The following is a 25,641-nucleotide window of genomic DNA, read 5'->3' as shown; positions in this document are numbered from 1 at the left end:
AAATATATATAAAAACAAGTCGAAAATATTCCAAGTTCTCAAATAAAGAAAAACATTGAAGAATTTTTTTAAAACTATTCTCAAAAACCGTTTTTTATAACATTTTTTGAAAACAATTCTTAAATAGACCATTATGTTTTCTAGGGAAAAAGAAAATTATTTTGTAACTTGAAATGTTCTCTAACTTTATTTTCTATACTTTGAAAGATTTTTTAAAAATAATTTTAATTGTATAGGATAAAAAATTTTCAAAAATTTTAAATTGAAAACAAAAATAAGTACTATACAATTTTAAACAAAAACAAAAAAAAATGATAATAACTTGTGCAATAACTCTTAAGACTTAAAACAATAATGATTTTCAAAATATAGATTTAAAAACATAAATAAAATTATATTTGTGTAACATTTGTTATTGCTTATCAATATTTAATAGCTAATATACTTCTATAATTGATTTTTAGTTATTATATCCTAGGAATTAAAAACTTTAAACTAAAATCAAGTAAGCTCTTTCTTAGTTGGTACTTAGATAACCTTTGATTAAAATTATAATTAACTCCTTTTAATTTACTTATATCCATTTATTAAAAATAAATAAATTTGAAATTTTCTCACTGAATGAGTAATTTAAAAGTTTCGTTGAAAAAATTGTTTCAGAGTTTTTCCACGATCGTATAAGATTCAAACTCAGGACCATGCATTACTTAATGGGACCACAATTCCTAATGTTCACCTAGTGTTCACCCCTCAATTATTAAGATATTAATAGTTATATTTACACGTCGTTTTATCAAATTAGTTTTCTTATAAAAAAAAATGTTTTCCATATAATATTAACAATTTTATTTTAAGAAAAAAAATTAAATATTTTGGTTGTTTATCATTTTCATTTAACCATAAGTCCAGTTCAACAAGTTTAATCTTTTACCATATTTACTAATATCACATAAGATTTACTTACTAATATTACATGAGTTAACAATATAAATTAACTTTTTCATAATACCAAGGGTTAATTTCACTCTCTTCCCTTGAGTTTATACCTAAATATAACTAGTCCCCACTTTGAAAATTCTTTGATGAATAAAAATAATAAATAAGTAAAGAAGATATTTGATGAAATTTCGAATAATAGTACTAGGTGTATTTAACCAAAACCTATGAAAATATGTGGGTGAAAAAAAGTGGACAAATTGTTGGTGAAAAAGGTCATACTCGCACTACCGTCCACTTTAGGATTGGTTTGAATAGGACAGAATTTGGAGAGTGGTTGAGGTGAAATGAAATAGACGTAAACCAAGTTCATTCATGGGAGGAAAGGGGATCATCACATCATATCATCACCAAGAGCTGTTGTTACGTCGTTATACCTATGCTAATCACAGCTAATGTCAAACTTACAATTTTATTGTTTTGAAGCACTAAAAAACAAAAACCACTAATCACAAAATAAGTATAAACAAAGAGCAAAACTTGTTCACAAACACAGCTTCAAGCCTTCGAGAGTTATTTACCACAACAAAGAACACAAAAGAGTCTGAAATTGTTCATCTATTCAAAGCCTGGTGAATCAGAATAGGTCAATTAGCATGTCATGAGGAGAACCATGACCACATTAATTCAAATAAACAAGTAATCTAACCCTACAATAACTTACTTTGAGAGGAGTCGGATTGTTAAGGCCCTGTTTGAAACGTTTCTACGAAAACTACATTTCAAAGTTATTCTTCAATGTTCTATAAAATAAAAGTCTACTTGAAAACCCGAAATGTCTTTAACATATAATTTGGGTATCACCAACCATCTTTATAGTAGTAGGCCAAATTATTGTATTTAAACCTCGATTTATGATGCTACAATTTTTGCTCCTATCTTTGGTTTAACAAGCTATGGATACAGTGGAGATAGTCTAAGCCATTTTGGGCTGCTCTATTGCCCATCATCAATCGTGGATCATGACTACACAACCTAGAAGGCTAGAACTACAACAAGTAAACAAAGCAAACAGCCCACAAAACCATCCTTTATTCTAAGGGAGAAATCTCAAGTGTTCAAAAAAAGATAGTTGCCTGGGGATAGAGCCAAACAGCAACATACAGTCTCAGGTGAAAAATGAGCCAACCAAACATTTGGTAGAAGTTTAAATGGTGTTGCAGAGAGAAAGAAAATAAGATGACAACGAGGTAAAACACTTTAAGCTACCTCCAGATCACTTCAGTTTAGTAAAAAGCCTTGGGGCAACCTGCATTTCCAAATACCAATTTCAGCAGATGAGTAAGGCAATAATGTAAATTAACAATACAAGTTCTTTAACTATATAGAATATACTACCTAGGTATTCCTATTTTTCATATTTCTTGTGAAGAGAACTTACACATTTATCAACACAAGACCAGTAGTCAAAATACTGCCCCGTACAGTGTTTATGTCCGGTTTCATCTTCTTTGACCCTATTCTCACATGCCTGCAATAGGTGAAACGGCATAAAAAAAAATGATAAATGATCTTGGGCTGCCTAAAAGGGAGAAAATTACAAAATTCAAGCTAAATGCTGAGAGTATTAACAGAACTACTATATAAAGTTCAAAAACACCAAACATGGTATGGAATTACATGCCATAAAGAGCCAAATATTATTGTTGATGCCTGCTTGTTATTAAGTGATGTAAGCAGGCACCCTTTCTTCATTTTATCACATTTCACCACTGATAGAGACTCCCAGGACAGTTGAATCTTTGGTGACATAGTCCCAGATAGCGATTTCCTTTTACCAATCCATTCTTCCCTTTTATTTATTCATTTATTTTTTGATAGGCAAAAAGAAAATTTATCAACAAAGCACCCAACAGAAACAAAGAAGACCCACTTTCCAGGCTGACTTCCATCTCTTGTTCACCATGTCCCAACATGAAGTCTTTTGATAGCATGGAGACGAACCCAAGATCCTCCAAATAGAGAGAGATTAGACTCCATAATGAATTAGAATATGATTGGAGATTTTCCCTACATATACAACATCTGCTAACAACCACCCAACCATGCTACATCAGTTGATCCATTGTTAGAAATTTCCGCCACATCACCTAAAAAATAAAGGATCATAGGTTTGGAAGGAACTTTGACAGTCCAAATCTATTGGCCAGGAACCCATATCCTCAGCAATCAGAGCCTCATAATAGGATTTTATATAAAAACCCCTATTTGAAAGCCTTCCATAATAACTTGTCTCCACATTTCTAATGTACTCTTCAATGTGATAACTCCAATGACTCCACCCACAGTAACTCCCAATCAAAGAGACCTCTCCCAAAACCAGGCATTCACTTCCCCTCTAGGCCCATCCCCCAACCCCTTACAATCACCCACTCAAGTGACATTGAGAATGGCTATATTAAACAACATTGAACCCTAATTACTCAGTACTCATCTCCATTGTCACTGGGACAAGAAACTACAAATTTTCCTATGCATAAGACTGATATGTGGTCTAATTTCTGAAAATAAATATTTGATATTTCCTTGACAGCATTTAACAACCCTATCCATGTAACCACACATACACATCACTTTCCCTTAACTTTATCAATATAGAGTGAAATATTTTACATTGATAAGGTTAAATTTTTAACCCTACAAGTCACATCTGACACACCTAAAAGTGGGCAGGTTTATTCAAGTACATATCATACTTCTTTTAACAAATGCCCGCTTGTTAAAGAACATGGGAGGCAACCAAGGCTATCGGGTTAATGCTACAGGTATATTAATGCAGAGCATCAACTAGGTGTATGACATACATTCCCAAGGAATGTGACCAAAGAAATATCAACAGATAGCCTCCCCAAGCCTAGTACTACTGTAGTGCATTACAACAGTAAAAGGTTTGCCTGAAGCTTAACTCAAGATGAGGTGATGTGAATTAGCCTCGATACTATAACCTTTAGTACATCTAATTGAGGCTTAAAGCCTCAGCTTAACAGGCTGTTGAGATTCAAACCTCAAATATTCAACAAGTATTTATAGGTTTTATGTTTCTGTGTGCTTTTGATATGCATTATATAAAAGATTTAAGCCTTAATCTTCAATGGGTTTTAACAGGTTTTGGGTTTTTATGGGCTTTTGATATATATTTTGTAAATCTTGGGTACAAGAATTGGGTTAAACTTTTAGAAATAAGGGCTTAATTGATTTATCATATTTTGATTCACAGTGAGAAGACGAGTGCTTTGGGTGTCTCTTAGCAGCCTTCGGCCTGAATTGCTGTTTCCAACTTCAATGAGAAATATCCTTTTTGAGAGGAAATTTAATGGATTGGACAAGAAGAGAAGAACTGTTTGGCATTTGGCCCTTCTATGTTTGTTTTGGTGTATATGGTCAGAGCATAACCCAAGAATTTTCAATGAAGAAGAGCTCTCAAAGCAAAGGTTGAAGGAGGTCTTCATTAAATCCTTTTTGGAGTGGTCCAAAGCTTCATTGCAAATGAAGAGCTTCTCCATGGTGTTGTTCTTAGATTCCCTGTTCTATGAGTAGGTTGGCTTGTTCTTACCATTAATAAATGAAGGAAAGAGATCATTATAATTTGTGGATAAGTGGAAATCAACACTAACTGCAAGGATGTTAGAACAATTATATATGATAATGATTTCTTGGAGGATCTTACTAGTGATATGATGGTGATGTTGAAGATCATTTGATGGAGTCATGAGAAAGAATCAAATTTTGACGAGAAAGATGAAATTGGGGGTGTGATGTTGGGATCGTGATGGTAGAGTGCTCAGAGCTTAGACCAAACCTTCTGGACCAAGATCACTTACAGAGGCAGAATCCAGGCCTTCTCAAAAGGATTACATTTGGCTACATTTTTTAGCTGTCCTATCTCCTAGTGGAGGAAGAGTCAGCTGCAGTCATATCTTGGGTGTCTAAGGAAAAGTCAGGTTCATCGAAGCATGATATGTGGTTGCGTCAAATCATCAATGTTGCTCATTGGTGCTCCTACACTAGGATTCCTTGTTCTGATAACCAATTAGCCTATCACGTAGCAAAGCACCAGGCCTCTAAGATGGGATAAGTCCTTCCCTTTCCTCATTATTATTAGCTCTCATTATGTGCCCTTCTGTAGACACTTTTAATATATTCTATCTTTGCCTATGAAAAAAAAATTATTATTAGCTCTCACTTGTAGGCGCATTTGGTTTCAATGTTACAAATCAACCAGGACATCTCTTTCTAATGCCCAAGCTAATGAAATTCAAGAATACAAGCAAAAGGCTATTCATTATTATCAGTACTATCATGCAAAGAAATGGGTGTAGAAACACATGAAAAATAAAAAACAAAAAAACTTGGTCATATTCCATTGATAGCTGAAATATCCATAAGCTAACTATGTAAGTGATGTGGAAGTATACAGGGCTCCATTTTAAGAACACTTGACATACTGATTAAGAATTCAAACCAATTATCTGCAATATTCAGTAAACAAATTCATCACTATTGAAGTAAGGACTTGCTTTGGTTATTAGATTATTCTAGTTGCAAGTCCGATGCTCAATATGACTCACATGCCTCATATGCACGCAAATATCTCACGCACTTAGGCTTGCAAGATTCTTCAAGATACTTCTTTGGATCAACAGGCTCTTCGTCCGCCCTAAATTGATAAAAGGCAAGATACACAGTTATATATTTATACATAAACTAAGTCTATTAATCTAAACTCCAAAGAAAGATGTACAGGTTTACACAAATAGACAAATAAGATTATTGACTACAATGAAGTATTGATATTTAGCTATTAGTCTAGCAAAGAATCAAATGATGATGATCAAGTAGACATAACTCCTGGAATCAGTGGTTTGGCAACACAATCAAACACTATAAACTAAATTAGAGAATAACTAAAAAGGTTTCTCCCTTAAGAAAATTACTATATGTTAACATCAAGTGAATCTCAGAGTTGCACCAATATAAAAAGATCCAACATGTTTTCATGGCCTTCAAATACAAATTGTGCGTTATACACACTCTGCAATAGTGGACAGGTTTGAATCAAGTCAGATGAGTGAAAATTCACAATTTGATGTTTCACAAGCAAGATTTATCTCCACAAAATCACTTTTTGTCCACAATTAATTCATTCGCACAGCATGAACATGAAGAAAGATTGGAAGAGCTTACTTTGGAATTCAACAGATCGAGGAAAGTCTATGACCTCAAAGTCAAGTTTCTTTCAAGTTGGAGAGAATGATGAGGATATTTACCCCAAAAGAAAAGAAAGAAAAATTGAAAAGTTTAGTTTGGTTCCAATATCTGGTAGGATTAAATTTTAGTAGTCTTTTATTAAGTTTGCATTTTAGCTTGTTGAGCTTATATTTTAGTTGTGGTTTATTTTTTTCAAGTTTATATTTTTTTTCTTATAATGTTAGGAAATTCCTTTTCTTTAGCTTCTAAATAATATTCCTTTCCTATATCTTTTCCTATTCTTGCAATAAAGAAATGGGTAATGGAAGTTTCCCTATTAGGAAAGAGTCATAGGAATCTACATATACTTTTATAGTCTCTCAAAGTAAGAAACAAAAATTATAATAATAATTTCCAGCATCTATTATGCCTCCTTTGAGGGTGTTATTGCCTCCTTCCAATTGGTGATTGCCAAGAAACCTCCATGTGTGATTGTGTAGGAAACTTTGTATGATTGCCAAGAATTATTTTTTCTTTTCTTTTCCTTTCTTTCTTCTTTTCTGGTCTTTCATATCATCATACAACAAAGATATAACTTAAACAGTGCTTGAAATCTAAATATGCTGAATCATCTAGTCCATGAGAAGAATAATGGCTCATGACTAATCTCTGGTACTCATATTCATATCCACTGAAGCATCAGCTGGATTTTGTAATAAAAGCATAAAAAACAATCAGCTGAATTTGCAAAAAGTCTCTATTTACTTATTTAGTTATATATATATTTTCTTTATTTTCTCATAGAAAGCTCTTTTTAACTTCAAAAGAAGACACTTTTTCTTCCATTATTCACAAACACAGCACTATGATTTGCCTTTTTAACATTTCATCAACCATCTGCACTTACTAGCTAGGGAAAATAAAGTGCACAATGATGATCTAATCTGAGATATCAATATCTTGACTAACCAGTTGCTCTCAAATGCATTTATCCTCACCATTCATCCCTACAATGTAGGACTAGAAAAAACAAGCCTGTTCCACCCACCCTTGGATTCACAAACAGGGTTTCACTTGCAACATGAAATCTTAATTGACTCTAGTGACAGTGGTGTGAATTTCAGCCATCCCCTCTGCACTTAGCTCCTTTAATAAGCACTAACTCATAATCACTACCAATGTCATCAGTCATTTTCACTCATAGGCATAGTTGTGAAAAGCGCGTTTCAGGCATGCCTAGGCGCAAGGCAGCACAACACAAACCATTGGCGCCTCACCTTACTCCAGGCAACGCCTGTTGAAGGAGGCACGGCTTAGGTGCTCGCCTTTGGCCAAGTGCAAAGCCCTAAAAAGGTACGCTTTTTCTTCTCCCTCCTCCTCCTCCTGTTCTTCTTCTTCTTCTTCCTCCACAAACTATGAACAAGAGTAGAGAGCCCCAATCTGGGCCTTTTTTTTTTTTTTTTTTAATGTGTTTTGACCCAACAAAATTCTAAAAAAAAAAAGGGGGGGGTGGCAGCCCAGATTGGGCTTTTGACCCAACAAAAAATTTTTAAAAGAAAAGGTCCAGCCCAGATTAGGGCTTAAAAAAAAAAAAAAAAAAGAGCCCAACCGGTTTTGACCCAACAAATTTAAAAAAAAAATAAAAACCTCAGCCCAGATTAGGGCTCCCTGTCTCATGCAAGAAGAAGAAGAAGAAGCCACTGAGTAGAGGAAGAAGAGAAGAAGAAAAAGAAGCAGCAGTGTACCTTTCCAAGCGTACTACTATATAAAATTATATATGTAAATTAAGGTGTGCCTCACTTCACTAAAGTCTACGCCTTGCGCCTTAGGCTCCGGGAGGACTTTGTGCCTTGGTGCACCTTGAGCTTTTTAAAACTATGCTCATAGGAACATGTAAACACTAGGTTATAGCACATTGAGCTTCCCTTACTAACATATTGGGTGAATCCAGCACTATCAGGGATATGACCACCTATTCGTATCAATGTTCTTGTCTCCATTAGAATTATTTCGTGCAAATAGAGTCTGTTAGATGTTCAACATGCTGTACCACAAATAAACTAAACTGAGCTTACATTCCATTTGAATCAATGGTTGGTATTATACAAACCCACAAACATCTCAACTTAAGCCATCCGCTTTAATAATGAGCAGTAGGATCCACAACACAGCTTTAGAATTTGGTAAGTAGAAATACCCTCATGTGAAAACTGAAATGCAATGTAACATAAGTATGGTGCATTACCATCCAACCATTACTGTCAACACCACACACCAGGTTTGTTGCTGATTCTGCACTCTCAAACCACTAACTAAACCCCGTCTCCCCTCACAGGGAAAATAAACAAAAAAGCGCACACGTGTGCGCACACACACACACATACACAAAAGGCTTCTTAGTATAGACTTTTATCCATACAAAACAGCCTGGCAGGACTTGGACATCATTGTGGTTCCATAGGAAAAATGAATCTACATATCATCATACAGTAACTGTGGCTTTTAGCAACAAACATGGGGCCAACACTGTTCAAATTTTTACTGCTGTTATCAGAATTCAGAAATGACTTCACAGTTGCAAACTTATTTAGTAAGAAATGCAGTTGAGTAAACCACATTTGCTTAATAAAATTGATAAGCTAAATTACATAATGGTAAATATGCATACCTTCTATTATGGGCAAATCATACTATTAAGAACCTATTAACCCGGAATTTAGGAAGTATACAAAGAGCACAAAGAAATGGAAAGAAATAAAACAGAAAAAAGTCAACAAGAAGGGTTCAGCAAAAGCCTAACCCATGCCTAAAATATCAATTAAATCTACAAAACATGCATTCCCCAAAAAATCAGGTACCAAGCAAATAGAGATTTTAAAAGAAAAGTCTTTAAGCTCCAAATCCAAATACTTTATACCGGTAACTATACATATGATAGAATTAGATATGCTCAACAATTAGTAATAGTAAAAAAAAAAGGACGGTAAGACACAAAAAGACGCAATACTCACATAGATATTTAGATGAAATAATAAACGCTCAGTCACTGCAGAAGGCTTCCAACTTTTTCTGCATCCAAGAAACAATTTTATAATGCAACCAATCAACAAGCATCAACTCAAAAATCAAAACTGCAAACAAAAATGTAAATAAATTAACTCCATCTTGGCATAAAGAAACATTCCCAGACTCAGCTCAGCAATGACTGAAAACAGTTTATCACTTTTTATAACATAAAAATACCGCAGTACAATCTCAGATTTCAAAAAACAGCCTATAATAAACCACTAACCCCCAGACTCTCTGGAAGAGACTTGATGCTGTAATTCAATATCTCAACTTTCCCATCAAAAAACAAAAAAAAATCCCAGAATCAAATTTTATACAAAGCGGACGTACTAGCATTGAAAAAATAACCAAAAAAAAAAAAAAAATCGATAATATACAAATTGAAACCCTATAATTTATTACCGTACATCCGGATCTTCGGATCGATCTAGTGGAAGAAAAATGTATACAAACTAAATCCAAGGACAAAAATAGAAGCGAAGAAAATGAAAGTTAGGGAAGTGGGAACCCTAATTTTCAGATGGAAATGCAAGAAATTGGAAATAGATGGAAATTTGGCTTGTAAAAACTGAGATCTGACGATATTTCTCCCCTAGCTAGAATGAAACTTGTGTGAAGAGGGTGATCCTACCTCTTCTTGGAAAAGAGAGAGGACTCGGCGGCTTCAGTTGTGGGTTTCGTTTCGCCTGGCAATTGAAGCCCTTGCACTCGAAGACTTTTTCCCCTTTTTTCTTTTTTGGTAATTTGTGGTTTCTAGAATGGGCCACGTGGTTTGGATTGATGGGCTGTTTGGGCCTTGGGACGACCTCGAGGCCCATTGGGTTCTCCTTATGCCTTGTATTTTTATTTTTATTTTTATGAGGAAAAACAACATCTTCCCACAAAGGAACCATGTCATCTTAAGTGTGGCAAAAATAATCCAAGAGATTGCCAAAAATGTGATCAATAAATTTGGCTTCCTCTATGAAGCATCTTTATCAATTAACAATCAACCTCTTCTGTAAAACTAATCTAAATCCACACTTTCCTTGGACAAAAGCCTCCCAAGTGAGGAAAAAAAAAAAATCACTTTAGAAGGAATTTAGGAATTCCAAATAATTTCTGAAGGAAAATGGATGACACAATCTTGTTACAATAGAAGATAAAGGGTTCTTACAAAAAACTTTTTTTTTTTTTTATGAAAAGAAATTATGAAGTAGAATACCTACAAATTTGATTGAAAAAATGAGCCACAATAATATTTGAATCCAAACTTTGTAACATTTTATGAAAATTTGACCACAAAATGATTGACTCTATATTACAAATATTTTCTTAGCTAAACAATCTGTTGTTCCAAAAAACCTTCCTTTTATCTAGTTAATCTAGATTAATATGCAATGATAGAAGTTCAAATTTGCACTTCAAGTCAAATCTAGCCGAATCTTTAATCCAACTAATATAATTCTAAATTTGATTTTTGCTTGATCCAATATTGAAAAATGAAGATTGCATGCATTTGCACTTAGAGCAAATTTAACCTACTAGAAACGGAATGAGGGTAGATAGAAAATGAAATAAAAATCATAAATACTTGAATCAAAATATGACTACTATGACTTCAATTGTCAATATATCCTTGACTCAACTAAATCATAATGCGAGTAATTTACTAAAGTAGTTCACCAAGAGCATGACTTATAAAGTATATGATATCATCAACTAAAATGGTGAGTTTATGTAATTATTGTTATTTAGGTTAGCTCACCCTTACAAGGTCTATAGGGTTATGTCTACTGGGCATAAAAAATTAATTTTTTATTATTGTTCTAATATTTGTTAAATTTAAAAGTGCATTTGGTAATAATTATAGGAAGTGTTTCTGGCATTTTTAATATTTGAAGAATGAAAATTTTCAAGTATTACAAAGATTAGAAATGCTTCCTAAAATTATTACCAAACGCACTCTAAATGTTAAAAAGATTATAAGTGCTTTCTAAAATTATCACCAAATAGACTTTTAATGTGCTTTTGATTATTATAATTATTATTTTTTACTTGAGATAGCTAGCTTGCAAAATTATTAGTATGAAGCAAAGAAACAAGAATGCAAGGAATAAAAAAAAAAACTAAAAACAAACAAACAAAGTAAGAATATGAAATAAGAATAAAAATATTGTAAGGAATACAAATTGAAGAGCAAGAATGTGAAATAGGGAATATGAAGGAATGAGAAATGATGATGAATAATGGTGTATAAGAAATGGAAGTTGATGAAAAAGCAATAGGTGTTAGCATTTTTTTTATCCTATAACATGTAGTAATTTGTTATCATATTTGTGTAATGAATATAGATTTATATATATTTTATTTAAGATAATATCAATTGAAAGATGGGTGAACCAATTGACAGAGCACTCAGAGTCTTGTATTTGGAATACTAAAATTATAAACGAGGAGATAAGAATTTTTCATTTATGAGAATGTGGTGTCACAACTTCTATAACTTCATTATTATGAAATTTATTTTGTACATAAAGTTATGAGTAATGAAGGCAAATGGAAAAGTATAATCAATGCAATTACATGAATGTATTCAAGATAGTAAGTCACCATTATCCATTAATTTGTTCATAATGTTGGTAAATAAAAAATGTAACTTTCATATAGTCTTTGATAAGAAGACTAAGAGTTATAGATCTCTTTTATAAGGTTAAGGTTCCAAGACACACTCTAATTCTTATATGTGTATATATATATTTATTTGCTTATAATAACATACACCCATAACTCATCCATTATAAGATAATAATGATTTGAAGATCTTGACTAAAATTTCAAGCTCATATTTGAAGTGTTATTGACATTATGAATTGAGGTAAGAGTAAAATCATTGTTTTGTCATCTCTTTAGTGCATGAATCTATTGTGTTTTATGCATTCACATTTTTTTTAATAATTATTTTCCGTATAAAGTTTAGTTTACAACTAATATTATAGCCAACTAATTTAAACCATAAAGCAAAGTTTCTGAATTTTAATTATTGCTTGATCTTATGGACAACTAAAATATATATGATGTGATGTATATAAATAATATATCAAAATAAATTTTCAATGTTTTATAATTTTAATCATATCTATTGCATAATTGTATGAAAGTTGCAAATTTATGATTAGTAATTTCAACATGTGATTATGGAAATCCTAAGAGATAATTTTATTTATTATGTATGTTGATTTATTTGTTTGTTTATGATTGATCATATTATATATAGTTCAACCAATGAAACAAGTATTGATCAACCTAATGCAGGATCATCACTATGTTTGATTATATTATAAGAGCTCAGTAATAAAAGGTTGATGAGATTTTTACCTAATAATGTTAAATTTTCTTAAGTTTCAATACTTTTTTATATATATAGTTATATCATATTTATATATATAATTTATGAATCATTAAAATTCAACCCAATAGAAGGATTATAATAAATACTTCCCGTGTTATGTGATTGTAATTTGGCCCAATGAAAAAACTATGATATGATATCTTATGTTTATAATTAATGTGATATATAAGATTATTGTAAAGTGTGATATTAAATTTTGTCATAACATATAACTAATTTTTATGAATTAAATTTTATTCCATACAAATGAATCCTACTATTATTACAAGCTATTTGCCTAAAATTGAACCATTAAGTGAGGCAAACTTGAGACAAAGCTTGAGTATATGACTAACTATTTATTTCATGCAGACTCCATAAGAACTTGTGTCCATAATTTAACAAGGTAGGGTTATCAATCCATCAAGATTACCTCTTTAATCCTTAAATTACATATCCTTCTATTATGGGATCAACTGACAGTCTAGCTCATAAAAAACATATGTCAAATTTCACTTAAAGAATTACTGTGACCACAAATTTCATGATCATATATCCTTTAAATCACTAAAGGGAACACATTGTCTCAATCCTAATAAATATCATGGTGTCTCTATTGAGAATACCTATTGTCACTAATTTTCATCAATAGTGATTCAATTGTAGGGAATATATGACCACTTTAGGATTTCACCCATATATCAATAGTATCTCAAGGTTGAGAGTCTGTACAATATAGAAGCTTGGTGAATCATGACAACTCAATAACCTTACATCATGATTTATCGTAGGTTTTGTTGAATGTGTACCCATACATACTAGTGTACTCACCATGTGAATCCCCTCTCAACAACCAAGATAAGTCATCCCTCCAATTAAAGGGTAATACATTATAATCTCTATTGGATTACCCAAATCCATGAATTGATTGGAACAACTTATCATTTTTCAAGGAACCATGACTTATATCTTTTAAGGAATCATGATTTATATCTTTTGTGCAACTCTTAATGCTCTCAAGTCATGTACAATGCAAGTTATATGAGTTTGAATATTCAAATCAATATCAATGCTTATAATTGATAGAAAGGAAAGTCAAGTCTAATTCTGTTACATCATATCTTATTTTTAAGGGTTTTATCCTAACAATAGAATCACCTAAAGTGGTCCTACTTGCATATGCTAAGGACTGATACAAAGATATGTTAATCAATGCCTTAGGATAACCTTATGAGATTTAAGGTGTTAGGAATTTGGATTACTCAATTCCCCAGCCCTGGATCACATAAGGTGCATGCATTTATCCCTAGGATTCTCTAGAACTATTGTAGCATAAACATATGGTTGCAAAAACCATTATAGAATAGAGATCTAGAGTTAAAAAACTTAAACCTGTTATTTAGATGTTCCCAAATCGATTTTCATCTAATGAATACTTTGAAACCATGACAGTCATCATAGAACTTGTCTACCCAATAATCCTCCACCCGATTTCTCTCTCCAAGGGTCTTGGCATGAGAAAATGGTGGACTTCTCTTTCTTTCTAGAGGATGGTTAGGATTCCTCTCTTTGGAATCTAAAAAATATGAGCAGGAAGAGTGAAACCTTAACCCCTAAAAGGGGTTTATATAGGCTTTCTTGTGGGCTTAAGTGAATTGAGCTCAAATTGGGCTTAGGTCACCTAATCCAACTCACTTGAGTTTTAATTAATTAATTAATTAGCCTTAATGGACTCCAATTAATTAATTAGTCTATTCTAGAAAGACCATTCATTAGATTTAATATAACCTTATATTTTTTTTTTATCAAAATGCCCTTACACACACTTATGAATTATAAATACCCATAATACCCTCAAAACATGTTACCATGAAATAAGAGCTCAAGTAGGACCATTGGGACCCATAGGAAAATATTGGTTCTCTCATAATTCAATTATGAAGTTGACTCAATACTACACTAAAGAAAGTTAATTGCACTCCAATATCTTATGGAATTATAATAAGCAAAGCTCAGGTTTATAACCTACTATTCATTGCATATAGGCTCCTTATGAACTTGTGTCAGTCATCTAACAAAATAATGCTATCAACCCATCAAGATTATCTCTTTAATCATTGAATTAAAAATTTTCTTATTGTATAATCAATTGACATACTCTAACTCTAAGGAGCATACATTAAATTCTATTAAAGGAATTATTATGATAATAGATTTCATAATCACATGTCTTTTAGATTGCCCAATAGGACACGTTGTCTTAATCCCATGAGATATCATATTACCTCTATTGAGAATGCTTATTGTTTTCGATTTATATCAATAGTAACCCAATCCATAGAGAATATATGATCACTTTAAGGTCTTACCCATAGGTTAAAGTCTCATGTTGATTTTGGTACTAACTCAATATCCTTTTAAGATTAAGAGTTCATGTAATATAATAGTTTGATCAATCATGACTATCTGATAGTCTTACATCATGATTCATTGTAGGTCATGTTCAATGTGTAACCATACATAATAGTGCACTCGCAATAGGAACCTTATCCTAATGGTCAAGATAAGTCATCCCTCCAATAAAGAGGTAGTGCACTATAGTCTCTATTAGATTACCTAAATCTTGAATTGATTATGAATAACTTATCATCTTGCACAAAACTCATAACTTGTATCCTTTCTGCAACACCCAAGTCGTGTACAATGCAAATGATTTGGGTTGAATATTCAAATCAATGTCAATACATAAAAATGATAACAAGGGTGCATTAGGAGTTACATGGAAGCTGCAAGTAAATGACTTTATTCATAGTTGGTTCATAAACTTAGGCAATCCGTTTGAGGTTATAATGCACTACCTCCTAATTGGAGTGATAACTTGTCTTAACCATCAAGATGGACTTCCCATAGTGAGTGCACTAGTGTGTATGGTTATACATTAGATATGACCTATAGTGAGTCATGACATAAGATTATTGGGTAATCATGACTTTATTAAGCTATTATATTATACTGTCTCTCAACCTTGAAAGAAAACTAAATTTTGCCAAAGTTAGTCATGACTTTAATTAATGTGTGAGATCTTAGAGTAATCATATATTCCCTATGAATTGTGTCATTGTTGATAGAAGTTGATAACAATAGGCATACTAAATAGAAACACTATGATATCTTATAGGATTGAGATAGTGTATCCCTTTAGGTGATCTTAAAGAGGTGTATTTAAGTAAATTATGATCATAATAACTCCTTAAGTGGAACTTAACATAAGATTTTTGTGAGCTAGGATATGTCTATTAATCACATTGCAAGAGGATATGAACTTAAGGATGGTAGAGGTAATCTTAAGAGGTTGATAATTTTTACCTTATTAGATTACAAATACCAATTCATGGAGGGATTATATACAATAGATCACAACTCACAAACCCAAGTACTTAGTGTCTCGTTGTTATTTACATAACATATCATGTAGTGTAGTTGATTCTTTATAGTGAGATATTGAATCAACTTTAAAATTGGATTATGAAGGGGCTAATATTATCCTATGAGTCCCAATGGTCCCTGTTCAAACTCATATACCTTGATGGTATGATTTATGGTGGTTGGATTAGGTTTACTTATATGCATAAGGGTGTTTTGAAATTTCATAAGGTTACATAGAAGTTAATAAACAGTATCTTTAAAATGGGTTAATTGATTAATTAAACAACTTTGTTGGATTGATAATCAATTAAGACTTTTTTGGGTTAGTGACATAAGCCCAAGGCGGGTTCAAGTCAATTAAGCTTAGTAGGAACCCTATAAATACCCCCTTAGGGATTAGGGTCTCATTCTTTTTCCTACCCACCATTATCTACATTCCACAATGAGAGATCCCTAGCCTCCACCCTTCAAAATCCCACCATTTAAGTGTCTAACATCAACGGAAAGTGATCGAGTAGAAGATCACTTGTGTACTAGATCTTCAACAACATCATATTTGTTTTTCACCACAAGAAAACGATTTAGGAACATTCAAATCATTGGTTAGCATTCTAATCTTATTATCTAAATCATAGAATTATTTTTGAATACATATATTTTTGTTGTGCTAAGCCTAGGGAGTTTTGCATGCATCTAATCTGATTCTAGGATAGGGAATCAAGTAATTTAGGATTCCTTATAACTTTTACGTTAGTAAGAACAATTTGCTTCAAACCAGTGACGAAACAACTCACCTCTCTCTTGTGAGAGAGAACCGATCTTAACTAATAGCTTCTCAAAATTTCCTTGATAATCAACCACCAAACCAATTTGTTGAAGTCAAATGAGTTTGCTAAGCAAATCTTTGAATTGGTTGGGGCCAAAACGAGAGAAAATTCCTCACTAATTGAGATCTTCCTAAGTAACATAAACAAGTTCTCTTTCTAACATTTGGAACCAAAGTTGGGCATGACCCTCCTACTAGAATGAAGCTAGAGTGACCTTATTAGATTCAACGATTTCATAGGGTGAATAGTACTTTTCTGCCCTGCACACCCAAGTCGTAGGATCATCTTAACCATTGTAATGAGGAAAATCGATCTTTAAGGTCTTAGGAATATAGTTGTTAAAAGGACCCAATCTATTGATGTTGGAGTTAATGCTCGTTCGACCATTGCTCTTGTTTGCAAAATGCTTGCCATTGTCCTTACTTTTATCGAAAGCATGTTGGCTGAGTAGTTCTATTCTATCAGTGATATGACCTAGCATATCCTTCTAACTAGTGGCAAGAGCTATCACAATCTCTTCAAGCTTTAACATATGATCTTGCAGACCCATGTTTGGCACTTTGATACCAAAATGTTACATTAAGTAACTAAAACAATGAAAACAAAAGTTTCTTAGGTTATATGAGGAACTAATGCCTCCTAGATAACTCAAAGAGTTGATATAATTGTTTGATCCCTTTTATTCAATATCAACTAAGTTTTTTATAATGACTTGCTTAATATTTACATGCATAAAAGTAGGAAACAATAATTGAAAATAAACACGTTCTCACGTTCACAACTAATTCAAATATTAAATAGAGAAAAACAAGGAATAAAGTATCAACTATGTAAAAGATAAGATTTTCTTCTAACAACATCATAATAGAACTTTACCTATTTCCTAGTAATACTTTTTTTTCTAGAAAATTAAAAGTTCACTTATATCTTGATATTTCAACGTATAATATGAAAAAGTTCGATTTATTTATTAAGGGAAATAATCAAGAAGCTATACAAAATGAAAATAATCAACATTATACTCAAAATCAAACAAATAATGCATAAAAACCTATTTAAACCAATGATTCCCTTTTTAATTTTAAAAGTTTTCATGTATAACTAACTATCATATATTCTTGTATATAGTTTTGAAAAGAAGTAATCGAAATTTATATTTATATTGTCAAATGATCAAACTCTTCATGGTGTTAAAAAAAAAAAAATTAAATAGAGAAAAATCTATTAAACAAACTAAAATAGAGTAAAAGTCCTATCCTACAATACTAAATATTGATCAATAATGATGAAGTTCTCGCATGGCTTCTTGGAGCAATGAAAAATGACATTTTGAGTATGATCTTTCATGTTGAAACGATATATGAGGTATGAACTTCTCTAAAAGAGTAATTATTTCTTGTTGCAGTCAAGAGAGAAAAGAGATATGTTTATGACTAAAAAAAATCATAGCTTCTTGAAATATATTTAAAAGACTTAAAAAATATAATTGACAATCTCATTAAATCAAAAAGTGAATTTTAGACCAAGATAAAGTTTTTAAACTCTTGTTATGTTGACTAAATCACCTTATCCTTTTTTTAGTCGATTCATGTTAGTTTTTTAACAATATGAGTAACCACTCAATTCTCAAGAAAAAAGATAGAATGTTCATACAATATGCACAAGCTTTTTTTTGGACAATTCCATCATAGTCAAAATGGTTGAGGGGAAGAGGTTTCACCTTATTAGGCATTATAATGCTCAAACTAAAAATCAAAATACCGATAATAATTTTAGGTGGAACAATATCAATGCTTTACATATACCCATTGATTAGGCAAAACAAAATTAGTGTTCTACATATGTCCATTAATCCTACGTCTTTATACTCATTCTAAACACATTGTTCTCTCATGCTCTCAACTTTTTGATATTTTTATGAAGTCATTGTCAAATGCTCTCAACATCAAGTACATAATGGACAGAAATCCCTTCTAGTAAATAATTTCAAAACTCCAAAAAGAAATAACATATTCAAAGTATTTGATATCTTTAATTTTAAAATTTTGCTTATATAAGTTTTCATACATTTTTTTTTAAAAAAAAAACAGTAAAACATTTTCATTTTCAAATTATCACACTCTTCATCCTTATATTTTGTTGAATAAAATAATAAATCATGACATTTCACAGACCCCTTTTCCCAACGAAATATTAAAACAATATAAATTCTGTCACCTTGCAATAAGTACAAGGGAAAAGCTTCATTCGTATTGTTTGAAAGGAAAAAAAAAAAAAAAGTAAAAAGTGAAGAAAATTAAAATACAATTTGAATCTTAATAAAATTTCTCATCTAAAAAAAAAATTATCTTACATCTACTTCATCACTCTACGCATCTACCTTCACTTTAAAACATTAATCGTATTAATATATGGACTTATTAATTTTTATTATGCCTAAAATAACCTTCTCATTATTATCTTCTAAACTTATATTTTATTTCGCCTTTTCTTCTTTCAATTTTTTTTTTCTCAACAAAAAACTCTAGAAGGAATCCTTTCTTTGAAGGTTGTTTGTTAATATATATTTTTAATCCACACATTAATATTATATTTATGTTTTGTGAATATAAAAATTGTTGTAAAGATGATTAAAAAAAATAGTTATAAATAATTTAAAAGGGTTTTAGAAGTGAAAAATTTTGAATAAAGTAGAAGAGAAATGAACAAAAAGGAAAAAGAAAAAAGAAAATCGATTTTGTCCTAATTTGAATAAACGATAGTACATTCCAAAGTGTAGTTTTGGATGTGATAAACATGTTCAAAAATATAATTGAATATAATTCGATTTCAGTTAAGCATATCCGAAAGTATAGTTTCGAACACTCCAACATAATTTCGATACCCTTAAGTATGTTAAGAAATATAGTTTCAAACAACACCTACATTAGTCTCAAAAATTCTGTTGGTGGATACAAATATACACTCCATTTTTTAACTTTATTTTTTATAAAAAATAAAAGATTTAGAATTGTATATATACATTGAGTACGATTCTTATTTTTTACTTAAAAAAATAATTTATAAGAACATAATATATATATATATATATATTATTTTTATCTACAATACTTACTATTTTTTCTGTTTTTAAAAGAAAAAAAAATGAAGGCATACGAAAAAGTGTATCCAAAATATTAGGTGTAACCGTGTAAGTTGGATCCACCTTTATTTATTTTTTTAAAAAGCAAAATAATATTAAAAATTAACTTAAAAAAATAATTATTTTTAAAAATAGTTGAAAAAAATTAAGATTTTGAAAAATTTTATTATTTCAAAATTTAAAAATAATTTTTAAACAAATTTTATTATTTTAAATTTTAAAAATAATTTTTAAACATATAATATAAATCTATACGTTTTATATAAAAATTATTACATTTTATACATAAGTTTCTACAATTTTCTATTTTTAAAAATTGTGAGTTTCCTAGAAGAACCCCCAAGGGCTAAAATGCAATTTATTCATGTTTCAGGTCTTTAAATTTTAAAAGTCTGCAGCCATGGATCGCGATCCGTGTGCTCCCAAAATAATTAGATCTGGACCGTTCGTTGAAACTCAGATCGACGTCCCCAAATTCACAGGCGCCACATTCCTTTCCTCCAAATTTCGAATTTCCCTCGATTGCCGTCTCCTCGTCGCTTTATATAAGGCCATCTCTTCTTCCCCCCGTCTCACATCGCCCTCTGTCACTCGTACAAAACCCTAAGATTCTCTCTAGAAACTCTCCTTCAGAAATGGCCAGAACCAAGCAGACTGCTCGGAAGTCCACAGGAGGCAAAGCCCCTAGGAAGCAGCTGGCCACGAAGGCCGCCAGGAAGTCGGCTCCTGCCACTGGAGGAGTCAAGAAGCCTCACCGCTTCAGGCCTGGAACGGTGGCGCTGAGGGAGATCAGGAAGTACCAGAAGAGCACGGAGCTGTTGATCCGGAAGCTTCCTTTCCAGAGGCTGGTGCGTGAGATCGCCCAGGACTTCAAGACCGATCTCAGGTTCCAGAGCAGCGCCGTGGCGGCATTGCAGGAGGCTGCCGAGGCCTACTTGGTGGGGCTGTTCGAGGACACCAATCTCTGCGCGATTCACGCCAAGAGGGTCACCATCATGCCCAAAGATATTCAGCTAGCGAGGAGGATCAGAGGCGAGAGGGCTTGAGTTGTTGCCCTCTCCGGGTCAATTTGTGGATTTTGTCACTTTTTAGAAATTAGGGTAGGTGTGGAAATCTTTATCTGGAGATTCTGTAGGTTTTTAAGGGTGTATCATGTTGAGTAGCGTGTAAAACTCTTTATGAAAGTTAATGGAACCTGTCTTTTGTTCACATCTCTTTGTTCTTTTCTAAAGGGTTTTCTTTTGGTGGTGCTGGATGCTAAGGGAGAGAGTAGCTTGAGATATGAATTCACGTTTTGGAACCTGGAAATTTACCTGGAGAAAGGAGACTTTGGGTCGATTTTCGGTAACCCTCTTCAGAAGCTCCGAAGGGATGTGGGATGATAGGTGAAATCTAAAACTTTGGGACCCTCTAGATCTCTATGTGAAGTGATAAGCAGCAACAAACGGCACATTCATACCCTGTAAAAAGGTAAACTTCTAGGGTGATTGATGTAGGTTTATTAAGGGCGAAAAAACATGTCTAATATGGGTTTATGAAGGGAGAAAATGTACACTAAAAAGGACATGTTCAAATCAATATGGCAGCTCGCTGGTCACAGGTTCATTTCCATTGGAGACTGCACACAGTGATCTCACTTGAATTATCAAAACTTTTGGTGACACCATGCAGGAATTTCTCCATAGGCCCCCTAAGCAGTTTAGAGGCACAGGTAAGGGGATTGAGTTCAACAGGGATTTGCAAGATAAACTCCGTTTGGCCTCTCACCTATATTTCTGAAGTTCTCTGATATCTTGCCTCTGTTTGATTTTGACCAGCGTCTGGTAGAAGTAGAACCTTTCAAACACAACAATCAACATTGAGTTCTGAACTTCTGATAGGTAGCAAACTCATTGCATAGAGTGCTCTTGTTGTTCAATCACCCATCTGCATCATCCATTATGAAAAGCAGTCTCTTTAAAACTCAATTGTGCTAATTTAAAACATTTAGCTAATGCAACATTTTTTTTAATAAAGAATTTTAATAGTCCATGATGGATGGCCAAGTCACAAAAGCTATGAACTCTGAAATTATTCACAATAAAGAGTGAGTTGGGATGTGTTTCAATGGGTGGTAAAGGGAATATTATGCTTTCTTTCCAAATTTTAGTTGGCATAATGTAACTCTTTCTAAGAGTACATTTGACAGTGTTTCTATTCGATGTGTTCTTAGTGAAAGTGTTTTTAGTAAAATCACTTATCAAATGTTTATCCAGGAAACATTACAAGTAATTTTCCAACATTGCAAGTGACTTTTCATATTTTAAAAATTATTTACTAAATTGTCATATGACTATTTAAAAAAAAAAAAAAAACACTTTTTGAGCTAAAAGCGCTTCCTAAAATCGTTGTCAGGCGAACTCTAAATAATGTAACCACTACAAAAGGGAATGATTCCTAGAGCTCACCTCTTGCAACTCTCATAAGTTTCTTGCCTATTGACTTAAAACAAGACATTACTACCTTGAACCCAACTTCACAATGAATGTGACATGCAATGTCAAACAACATAGTTAGCCACGCCATATTATTAATGAGCACATTATTTAAGTTCTCTTAAACTCTTTCTGAGTCCAATATATACGGTTTAGAATTTACTAAGTAGAAAGCATTTGAAACAAACATTTTTAATAAAGCTACCCAGTAAAAACGAAAGGACACCAGCAGGATTTGGCAGTATGATGCACACAACATACCTTCATTAAATCTTAGGAGGCAGCATCATCAAACAGAACTTTATAAAACCGCTTTCTTTCTTCAGGGTCCAATAAACCTCCTAGATTACTCTCATGATCATCTTGTTCAGACATTTCAGAGCTTTTGTCCCTCATTTTTGGTGAACTTTCCAATACCATGCCTTTCTTCTTCTTTTCTAAATTCATTAAATGGTGCCTCCGATTATATTCATGTAGCCCCTCCTGCATCAATTCACCAAATTTCTCCTTCACAACAACAAGTGGATCCTTATCAATCAGTTCTGACCCATTATATCCTTCTCTAAGAAGAACTGTGTAAATCTGGTACCTATTTGAAACATAAAATATTCCAGGATGTTTGAGTAGCAAAACATTCAATTTCTCTGGTAAACCAAACTCTCTTCTAAAATGACCTAGCTTCACAATCGACAATTTCTTCCACAAGGTTAATGACAGCAACTCATGCACCAAACCCACAATCCTCTTCTCCATCTCCTTCGATCCTTCCACTAAATGACAGGCATCCAAATAAGGTGAAATATATGGAGTTGCATTAAATTCACAAAATCTCTCCCATGATTTCACCCAAGTTGAAGGCAGTGTACATGAAAACCGTGGATCAGAACCCTGGCTGTGAGCTAAGCTTTCAATTGCAGAAATGCCTAAATCAGGATTCCAGGATAAGAGTTCAATCTCCATTGCACTCCGTCTCCCACTGTAATTAACAATTCGAAACATTTCTGGGTGCTTTGGCACAATTCTAATCAAATAATCATCTGAAAATCCAAAACTTCGCTTTAACTCATTAAGTTTCATGACATTGAGCCTATGATTTACGCTCATCATCAACAACTTTGTTAATCGCTCCACAAGCACTGGTTCCTGCATATCCTTCACAGATTCTTCCTCCTCTACCAAAGACATCATTCGCTTTGTGAGTTGACAATAGTACTCATCACCTTCAAGATAGACATTGAAGCAGCAGGGGTATTTTTTCAGCCAATTGAGAGCTTTGCCTTGAAGATCGAGAGTTTTGAACTTTTTCTGGAGAAACTTAACTGCTGCTACTTGTTCAGGGCATCGAAGGATTATATTCTTGATCTGATTATTGACAATCCAACGACGGTTTCGACTGAGAGATGATTCAAGATCTGTGTCCTTCTTCATTGACCACAGAGAGAAGCTTCGAACATGATAAAGAAAGGGCAGTGGAGAGTACACTCTGGGTTCCCAATAATTTAGGTTTTGTAGGAATATTTTGGTCACCATTCTGTTCTCCTCTTAATAGTCTCTTACATTTGCTACCAATAATAGTCCTGCTTCAAGAAAATAGAATAAGAAGCAAAGACAATTAGCAAACTCAACTTTCTAACAGAGGATTGATTTCAAGGGAAGTAAAGCTTTAAAAACCTCCATTTTCCTTTCTCAGTAGCTATTTGGTTTTCCCAAAAAAATGAGGGCGAGGAAAAATGCCAACAACTGGCCAAAATTTTGAAGAATTTTTGTTTCCTTTGTTTTTGTGTTCACGTTGTCTCTAAGACCCAACAGAGAATAGCAAGATAGTGACAATTGATTTTCCGCTAATAATACAAGTAGACTAACATGTTTCATCAATACATATTGAAACGGAAGCAATTTTCCGACTTTGGGGAAAATGATTCCAAATGGTCCATTGGCAAACAACAGCTATGAGGAATTTTGATGTAGCTCTCCACATCTCAAATTAATAGCTTAAACTTCTAAAAGAGTACAACAATTATAATTGGAATATTGAAACTGCAATTGTCACATTGTATTTCATTTATGAATTGAAACCCTAACATAAAAGAAAATTTTCTGCTTGGTTGCTGGGAAAAGGAAAAGAAATGAAAGAATGGAGTCCAATAACAATTTGACTGCGATAAGATTCCAAGTTTCCCCTTTTGTTTTTTCCCATAAAACAAACAGCACTGGAAAAAGGAGGAAGAAAAAAACGGAGAACCTGGATGCAAATAGTATGGAACTCTGTGAATTGAGATGAACAATGATTCTGTATATCCGCCGGCACGGTCGAGATGGAGAGGTCTGCTTCCACTACCCCTCGTCTTTCAAACCCTCAAAACGGGGCGTTTCAACGAGAGCAGAGTGCAGAGTGGAAAAACAGAAGGAAAAGAATAAAATAATGGCTTTGTCCGTTATTCACTGATTTTTTTTCCCCTCAATTTCTATAAATTAAAGTTTCGATATTTTTTTTAAATACATTTTATTTTACTCTTAATCTTAAAATTTATTAGTAAATATTAAAAAATAAAGAAATTTTAAAAGAATTATTTTTAATCATTCTTAAACAAAATTTGATATCAAGATAGAGTAGGGTTGCTTTGTAAATATTATTTTTTAAAAACAAGTGATATATCGAAAAAATATTATTTTTAAAACTATTGAAAAAATTTTGAAACTAACAAACAAGAAATATATCATTCAGGTGTAAATAAGGTTGGTTTTGTCAATTTTTGGGTAAAAAATAAATCGAATCAATATAAATGATTGTATGTGATGAAAATCGAGTTGATCATGTTTAGAGTAAAAAACTAAATCAAATTAAGCCTTTTGACGTCAATTTGATTCGATTCTCATGGATCGATTTCGATCCAACTTAATAGCCTTTTTTCTTCTTAACCCAATTGTAAATTTATATTTGTTTTGAACCTAAGGTCCATTAATTTGAGTTTATATTAGTACCTATATCTAATTTGTTTTTAAAATTAATTGAAACCAATTTGGATCTGATATTAAAAATATTCTAAATATATTTAGAATTAATTTGACCATATTATAAAAACAATGAATTATAGTTCACAGACGTAAAATAGTTCTCAAGCAAATGTATATTCCCCTTTTTTCTTTGAA

At 32.4% G+C, this 25,641-nt stretch overlaps 3 protein-coding genes across 6 annotated transcripts; 1 reads left to right on the top strand and 2 right to left on the bottom strand.

The window, feature by feature from the left end:
- Positions 1 to 1,830: 1,830 nt before the first annotated feature.
- LOC117906241 (cytochrome b-c1 complex subunit 6-like) lies at positions 1,831 to 9,972 on the bottom strand. Of its 3 annotated transcripts, none has more exons than XM_034819217.1 (5): positions 9,884 to 9,972; positions 9,195 to 9,252; positions 5,569 to 5,653; positions 2,378 to 2,467; positions 1,831 to 2,245 (listed from the first exon to the last, which is right to left on the bottom strand). In XM_034819217.1, coding segments are annotated over exons 2-5 (210 nt in total). In that variant the 5' UTR covers positions 9,197 to 9,252; positions 9,884 to 9,972; the 3' UTR covers positions 1,831 to 2,212. The 3 variants fall into 3 exon arrangements, with proteins under 3 accessions (XP_034675108.1, XP_034675110.1, XP_034675111.1); XM_034819219.1 differs by lacking the exon at positions 9,884 to 9,972 and adding an exon at positions 9,655 to 9,843; XM_034819220.1 differs by lacking the exon at positions 9,884 to 9,972 and adding an exon at positions 9,660 to 9,843.
- A 10,611-nt stretch (positions 9,973 to 20,583) lies between these two features.
- LOC117907386 (histone H3.2) lies at positions 20,584 to 21,226 on the top strand. Its single transcript, XM_034820914.1, has one exon. It carries the CDS (start codon positions 20,653 to 20,655, stop codon positions 21,061 to 21,063), a length of 411 nt encoding a protein of 136 aa, XP_034676805.1. The 5' UTR covers positions 20,584 to 20,652; the 3' UTR covers positions 21,064 to 21,226.
- A 262-nt stretch (positions 21,227 to 21,488) lies between these two features.
- On the bottom strand, positions 21,489 to 24,877 carry LOC117907384 (protein WHAT'S THIS FACTOR 1 homolog, chloroplastic). Of its 2 annotated transcripts, XM_034820913.1 has the most exons (3): positions 24,734 to 24,877; positions 22,753 to 24,068; positions 21,489 to 21,943 (listed from the first exon to the last, which is right to left on the bottom strand). In XM_034820913.1, the coding sequence occupies exon 2, from the start codon at positions 24,019 to 24,021 to the stop codon at positions 22,765 to 22,767; it is 1,257 nt and encodes a 418-aa protein (XP_034676804.1). In that variant the 5' UTR covers positions 24,022 to 24,068; positions 24,734 to 24,877; the 3' UTR covers positions 21,489 to 21,943; positions 22,753 to 22,764. The 2 variants fall into 2 exon arrangements, with proteins under 2 accessions (XP_034676804.1, XP_034676803.1); XM_034820912.1 differs by lacking the exon at positions 21,489 to 21,943 and having other exon boundaries at positions 22,557 to 24,068.
- Between the last annotated feature and the right edge of the window lie 764 nt (positions 24,878 to 25,641).

The sequence above is a fragment of the Vitis riparia genome, chromosome 18 (assembly GCF_004353265.1).
Source record: "Vitis riparia cultivar Riparia Gloire de Montpellier isolate 1030 chromosome 18, EGFV_Vit.rip_1.0, whole genome shotgun sequence".
Taxonomy (NCBI): Eukaryota; Viridiplantae; Streptophyta; class Magnoliopsida; order Vitales; family Vitaceae; genus Vitis; species Vitis riparia.
The sequence above is the reverse complement of the archived record's forward strand: the minus strand, read 5'-3'. Positions and strand labels throughout refer to the sequence as shown.